The sequence below is a fragment of the Juglans regia genome, chromosome 1 (genome assembly GCF_001411555.2).
Source record: "Juglans regia cultivar Chandler chromosome 1, Walnut 2.0, whole genome shotgun sequence".
NCBI lineage: Eukaryota > Viridiplantae > Streptophyta > Magnoliopsida > Fagales > Juglandaceae > Juglans > Juglans regia.
Genome location: NC_049901.1, coordinates 4687284 through 4694363, shown reverse-complemented (window position 1 = coordinate 4694363; position 7080 = coordinate 4687284). Strand labels below are relative to the sequence as shown.

The 7080-nt window shown below is 34.4% G+C and overlaps 1 protein-coding gene across 4 annotated transcripts; it reads right to left on the bottom strand.

Moving 5' to 3' along the window:
• LOC108984549 (ACT domain-containing protein ACR6-like) lies at positions 1 to 3661 on the bottom strand. Of its 4 annotated transcripts, none has more exons than XM_018956541.2 (7): positions 3437 to 3661; positions 2540 to 2585; positions 2192 to 2306; positions 2032 to 2099; positions 1157 to 1765; positions 762 to 866; positions 1 to 670 (listed from the first exon to the last, which is right to left on the bottom strand). In XM_018956541.2, exons 1-7 carry the CDS (start codon positions 3481 to 3483, stop codon positions 329 to 331), a joined length of 1332 nt encoding a protein of 443 aa, XP_018812086.1. In that variant the 5' UTR covers positions 3484 to 3661; the 3' UTR covers positions 1 to 328. The 4 variants fall into 4 exon arrangements, 2 of the variants coding, with proteins under 2 accessions (XP_018812086.1, XP_018812087.1); XR_004802436.1 differs by having other exon boundaries at positions 652 to 670; positions 762 to 1073; positions 3437 to 3656; XR_004802437.1 differs by lacking the exon at positions 1 to 670 and adding an exon at positions 952 to 1073 and having other exon boundaries at positions 775 to 866; positions 3437 to 3656.
• Between the last annotated feature and the right edge of the window lie 3419 nt (positions 3662 to 7080).

Here is a 7080-nt window from a genome sequence, read left to right as displayed (position 1 = left end):
TTGTACACTAAAATTTACATTACTTTTGTCATTGAGCTCCACTATCTATATGGTCTTTTTTATCTTTGTACAACCAATGTAACATAACACTGTACAATACTTGATGTACTTTAAGAATTAATATACAAACCCCACCAATACGATTTACAGTATAAAGTGATTTATGGGTTTCTTCTGAAGGGTACGTATCAGCCTCCTCAAGAACAAGAAGTCCGGCTTCCTACTTACATTGTTGCGTTTCCAATCCATTTATTGGGAGCTGAAACTTAGGCTGCACCATTCTGATATGTCTGTACAGTTTCTACCTCTGAGAATATACATGAAGATATTAAGAGCAGGATCTGATCAATTTGAAGTTTTGGAAACTTCGAGCTTTAAACAAATTCCCAAATAGGAATCCCATTGTAGTTCCTTGAGAGGCCTTTGGTGAAGTACTTGAATTATGTTTAACTGTCAATATCTTGTGGCCTATCTGTCTGCAAAGGGAATCTATAATCTTGGGGTCAACGGGGTTACCGGTGACATCCGTGACATAGAAAGTGTCTTTGGCTTTTCCACCTTCTGTCGAGATTTCTGCTCTTTTAATGCATAAACTGTTCTCCCGGAATATCCTGGTTATATCAGAGAGGAGTCCAACCCGATCTTCTGTGCACAATTCAAGCTCCAATCCCTGCATGATCAAGCCAAATACTTTAGCACGTAATTGCAAGCATGCCTTATTTTATTGAAGATTCTCATCTATTGAAAGTTGTCTGCTAAACCTCGAATGCCCGCCTTTCAATGGCAGCCTCAAGGCACTGTGCAACACGTTCTCGCTCAGCTTCCGAACTTATAGGAAACCCATCAACATGTCGAATATAAAACTCCTATAAAAGACAGGAAGATTCCATCAAGGATAAATTCAAGAAAACACATCCCTAATTCAAGAAGAAAATCAATGGCGTCCATTACAGTCCCCAGATTCCACCCCATATGAGCGAGGATGCAAGGTCACATGAGGTTTAACATAATCATAAGTTTGCAAAATTTGACTGAGCTTTCACCAGCCAATCTCTTTTTTGCCATTATCTATGCTGCAATGCATTTATAACGATCTAGTCAACCTTGAGCGTCAGTTATATTCCATGACATAAGTTTTGACAGGAATTTATCTTACCTGATAAGCTTCCATCCTCCCCGTTTCGACCAATCCATGAAACACTACATACTGCATGTCAGTCAAAGTGCAAATGATGTCAAACAACAATTTTGGCCGATCTTTTGAACTCATAGTAATCACAGTGTAATCCTTCTGGATGCAGTCGAAAACCGTTACATGAGGCCTTGAGCTCTTGTTCTCAATTCTCCCCACCCCAGTTACTCCAGCTCTTTCGTAGTCTCTGTCAGCCAACATAATCTGATGTAACCTTCGCCCCCTATTCGTAACTCCAGGGGGTGAAAGGGTCATGTTTGCTGTCTTCAAGTCATCATCTCCTTTGAGGACATTACAAAGCAATTCCTTAATTGTTAAGAGGCGTTTTGGATCTTTAATTGCACACCCAGTTGAATCATCTGTGACATGAACTACAGCTGCAGCCCTTGCATTGTGTGTCCATATCTCAGCATTAACCACATTGCAGTGAAGGTCTGCAAGGACCGCACACACTTCGGACAATAAGCCAGGCCTGTCGGTACCACTGAGTTCAATTGAGGTATACTCTTCCGAAGGCATTACCCCAACAGACCCTCTCAATGAGGGTGCAAAGCTGGCATTACTTTCGAGTCTCTGCAAAATTGATAAATAACATGAGATGTGACAAGGTTTTGTTCTTTTTAAACTTAATTCATCACAAAAAATATATTTACACCCCCTCCCCCCCCAAAAAAAAACAATATTGATAAAGGGAAAAAAAAAACTCTTTTTATTAGCTGAAAAAAATGCTTAATTTCTACTTGTCTAAGAAAAAAAAAAAAAAAAAAAAGAACTTCACTTGAACTAAAGAAATCATAAGCAATACTTAAGATGAAGGGCACTAATATGATATTTCCTACCCGCTGAATATAATCAATGACTTCTTTGTCTCTGATTTTGTTCCCATCTTGGTCGATCACGTAAAACACTGAAAAAAATCAAATTTCAGAGAGCAAATATGAGAAACAGTGAGAAGCTCTGGGCTCTATTAAATCCTGGAAGTTGAATTAGAATCCATACCATCCATGAACCATCCAGCATCAGATGAGATGTGTGCTTTTGTTATTACAAGGTTCATATCGGTAAGCACTTGCACAACTTCCAGGAGAATCCCATGTCTGTTTACACTGTCAACCTAAAAGGAAATTCCATTTCTTAGTCCAGTTTACTCAGCAGGATCAGATAATTACCAGGAACTAATTAACACCCACTATCTAAAACCTAGAGGTAATTCCATGGCATTTAATTTCCCTCGGTAAACTTTACCCTTCACTCCCCAACCAAAAACAAAACAGACCAAAGAATAAAGGAATTTCTCAAGTCCACCCAAATTTTAGGAAGCCCAGAAAGAGAGAGGACGACCCTTACCTGGATAACAGTCGCATCCTCACAAACATTGTTGTCGATCACCACTCTGCAATAACAAGAGGTAAACCAGATGAAGCATCAACCACTTCCTCCACACACTCTCTCAAGGAACAGCAGAATCATATGCAGTAGCCAAGAGATTTTCTGAAGAGGGTGGTAACTTTCACCAAAATTTGTATTTTCAGAAGCGATTTGTTGTAACAAACTTGACACGACCGGCAAAAAGAGAGTAGACAGACCGGCAAAGTCAACAAGAAAAGAGAGGAAAAAAAAACCATTTCAACCTGAAAGAAAATTACTCAAAATACCTTAAATTCTTGAAGAACATAAAGAAAATGAAAGAGGGAAAGACTGAAAGTACTAAATGTTATGCTCTCCACTTCCTCAGAAAATGAAAAAGTAACCTCAGAATTGTAAAACACAATTAAATTGGATATTTATTCTACCATGTAGTCTTAAAATTTTGCTTTAGCTTTGTTTCCTCTGCTTTCAAAGGCAGTAAGAAAAAAAATCAATACTTCAAAAGGACAAAAACTCATACCAAGTATAACCAAGACAGAAAAATCAATTCTGCAAAACTCAAGAGTAAGTTTTCCTTATGTCACGACAAAAATTTTAAGAAACTAAACTAGAGGCAAAAGAGAGTTCAAAACCCTTTAACCAGATTACTCAAAATTTTCAATCACAGCTCACAACCCCCTTAAAAAAAAAAACCAACATCCTCACTATAACCCATACAGCCAAAAGAACGTCACCATAATGATTTTGATAAGCAAAAGAGAGAATTCATGGACCCTTTTACCGTACTACACAAAACTCGGCCGGGGCGCCGCTGCTCTCTCACAAGTCAATAATTTTTTTCATTAGGACGAACAACCAGAAGACTCTACAACATACCTGGGAGGGTTCATCCTCCTGATAAGCTTAGCATATTCATCATCCATTTTTCTTCCAATACTCTCAAATCTCACTAAGCAACACAAAGAAAAGATTATAAGAGTAGAACACAAGCTTGTATTCACAAACACAATCCAACAGATGCCTCCCTCCAACAACCAAGGAAAACCAGAGAGAGAGATAGAGAGAGAGAGAGAGAGAGATGGGAAATACACTGAAATACAACTCACTGCCAATGTGCAACTTAACCCAGTTAGTTAGCCCACTACAAACATGCAAGCGTAAAGGTGTTGGTGTTGACGTGGTGGGTTTTCATTGGCTATACAACACGGTTACATGCGTGTGCGCGTGTGGGCAGTGTAAGTGTCTAAGAGATGACTGCGTGTCGTTTTGACTTATTTTTAAAATTTTAAGGGATGTCCGTACGGTGCGCGGCATTTCTTCGATCGCACGTGAATATTGGGTGATGACGTGGCCATTCATGTGTCGGGTGCAGTTTTTGGTCGGCGGTTTTGCCGGTAATTTTGACGGCAACTCCAGCGTGACCAACTGGTTTTCTGCCCACGTCAATTACATGGCCAACTCAAAATATCTCTGCTGCTTCTTATTTTTCGAAAAAAAATATCATGCCACTTTTGGGGGTGGGGGGTTGGCGGGTAATTGATTATTTTCACCCTACCAAAATCTAATGATTTTTAAAAATAATGTATAGAAAAAACAGTTTTATTTTTTAAAAAAAATATATTATAATCACAAAGAAATTATATAAAATTAAATTTATAAATTTATGTGACTTGATGTAGTGCATCAGATTATAAAATTATTTTTACTAAAAAATAAATTTAATAAATTCTATAAAATCACATCAATTTATATATTTATTTTATATAATCTTTTTATATTTATAACAATTCTCTTTTAAAAATATCTTTGTTGGATGGGATGAAGTCACCGTGCATATTAGCATGTTGATTTTTTAGTGCATGACAGCTAGCTAGCTAGCCCAACGAATTAATGGGATACTTAGGGCTCGTTTGTTTTCAGAGATGAGATGAGATGAGATGAAATGAGTTGAGATTAAAGTTAAAAAGTTGAATAAAATATTGTTAGAATATATTTTTTAATATTATTGTTGTTTTAGAATTTGAAAAAGTTGAATTGTTTATTTTATTTTGTGTGGGGATTTGGGAAAGTTGTAATGATGAGGTGAGATGAGATGAGATGTTTTTGGAAAACAAACAAGACCTTAATTTTGACATTTATTTTTTAGTATTTTTTCGATCCGATGTTCACCAGTTAATCAGACTACCCACAGATAGTGATTAGAATGGTGGATATTTGCATCCATAATGAAATAAAATAGATTATAGAAAATAAATAAAATAAAGATTTTGTATGGTTTCACACGGTCGCTTAAGCTTACATTTATGAGACTAAAGTATATACTTTATACAAGCTCTTAGCTCGATCCACTCTTGCTCATGATCCATATTACAAATAGACAAGATGGAAATTGGTAAAGATAAAGATAAAAAAAAAAAAAAAGACAAGATGGATGGGAGGAATAAGCTGATACAGTTGGAAAAGAAAAAACACTTCAATCAATTTTTTATTTATTCATTACGTATATGTCTTATTCCATCACTACTTAATCAAAATTTTATCATTGGGATGAGGTAGTTTTGTCCCCAACAAATAATTATAAAAGTCTTATTAAAGACAGTCTAATTTGAATTGACGACATGAAATTGTATAGATTAAAGTTGTATTTAAATGTTAATATTTTATAAATTTTTAAAAAAATTTAAATGTATAGAATATGTTACTAAAAAAATAATAAATTTTATTAATAATTAATTTAGGATAGAGATCCAATCAGCATGAGAGTGCTGACACTGCCAGCTCAAATATGGCAGCTTATAAAACAACTACCTTACCTTATTACAAACAGCAACGCATGGATAGTACGAGTACTATACCTTATCCTTTATTCAGAACAGGTACTGAATCCTGATAGGTACAAGAGTGTTATTGAAGCCGCAGACGTGGAGGATTCCAAACAACATAACTTTTAAACATAAATGGATATACGTATGCGATACGAAGACTCAGATAGCCAACTTTTACACGCCGACTTTTCTTTTTATGATATAATATATAATCCTAGCTTCTGTTCTTTTTATTGTTATCATTCCATCATTCAGCCATTATACGCAGGCCAATATTAAATGCTAGGAGGTTGAAGGCTATTTAATATATCTAACATATACATTAATTCACTATAAAAAAAAAAAAAAAAAAACAGATTTTTATGATTAATTTATTATAATTAAAAAAATTTCGTAATTAATTTTAATTATAAATAATTATTTTACTGAAATTAATTAAATAAATAATTTTTTTATAATAATATCATGTTATGAAATATTAAAAAGATGATAAAATTAATAATAAATACCCATCATTTCCCGTCACTTACGCAACATCGCATGAGTACTGCACCTTGAAACTGCACAAATTGGTCTAAAAAATTTCATCAAAAGTTATGCCTTAATTTGTTGGTCTCGTCTGTGTGCATGGATTTTTGTTTAGAACCTTTCCATGAAAAGATATTATTAAAATATTACTTTTTAATATTAATATTATTTTTAAATTAAAAAAAATAATTGAAATTTAAAAAAATAAAATTATTTATTATATTTTATATAAAAATTTTAAAAAAATTATTATAATAAAATAAGATAAAATATTTTACTAATTTAAACGAGTTTAAATAGTACTTGGGACTCGGGTAAAAACAAAATCCTACGTCCAGATAGTACGGATCATCTATCTCTCTCTCTGAGTGACGGAGTAGTCTCACTGACTCTGATACCGTAGGCTTGGAAAACTCGCCGACCCTAATACCGTAGGCTTGGAAAACTCACCCACTCTCATACATGCAGACATCGTAGGCTTGGAAAAGTAAAGAATCACTGTTACCAATCTCACAGAGACCGTAGGCTTTTCGTTATTTATGGCATAGTTTTCATACAGCCTGTTACCCTCTTGTTATCCACATGACCGACGGCATCACACACGTACACAGCAAATTCTTAGCCACGTGGCCATCATCGAGAAGGAGCATCATCCAGCTGTTTTTTCACGAGGATTAATGCCCATGAAAATATCTCGAAAAAGTGTTTCGCGGGGTGGGGAATGAATAAAGAGAAATAATTTTTATAAATTTTAAATACATAAGTTATTCCTAAATTTTATAAAACAATAAATTTCATCTTAAAAAATGTAAAAAAATTATTATTTATTAGTGAGATTTATTATTTTATAAAAAATTTATATAAAACTTATATCTAATATTACTCATAAATAAAAGATTGTACTTTTGGAATACCATATGTAATGTAGAGTTTTGGAAAATGTTAAATGTATTTTAAAATTTTTTTATTTCTGTTAAAAATTATATTGGAAGCTAAAAGATAAGGATATATAATAAAGAAGAGAGCCGAGCAGCCCATGGAGGGTCCCATTTAGGCATGGATGGATGGGTGCGTTTAGAAATGGAATAAAAGGTGGGTGCCACAGCCTAATACTGGAATAATACAAAGGGGGTCCAAAGTTGAAATGTGTTGGATCTGATAGATCAG

Coding starts and splice junctions, on each gene's coding strand:
- LOC108984549 (XM_018956541.2), bottom strand. CDS start 3,483: ATGGATGATGAATATGCTAAGCTTATCAGGAGGATGAACCCTCCCAG. Junction 2,307..2,539: donor AGGATGCGACTGTTATCCAG/GTAAGGGTCGTC, acceptor ATTTCCTTTTAG/GTTGACAGTGTAAACAGACA. Junction 867..1,156: donor GGAGGATGGAAGCTTATCAG/GTAAGATAAATT, acceptor TGTCTTTTATAG/GAGTTTTATATTCGACATGT.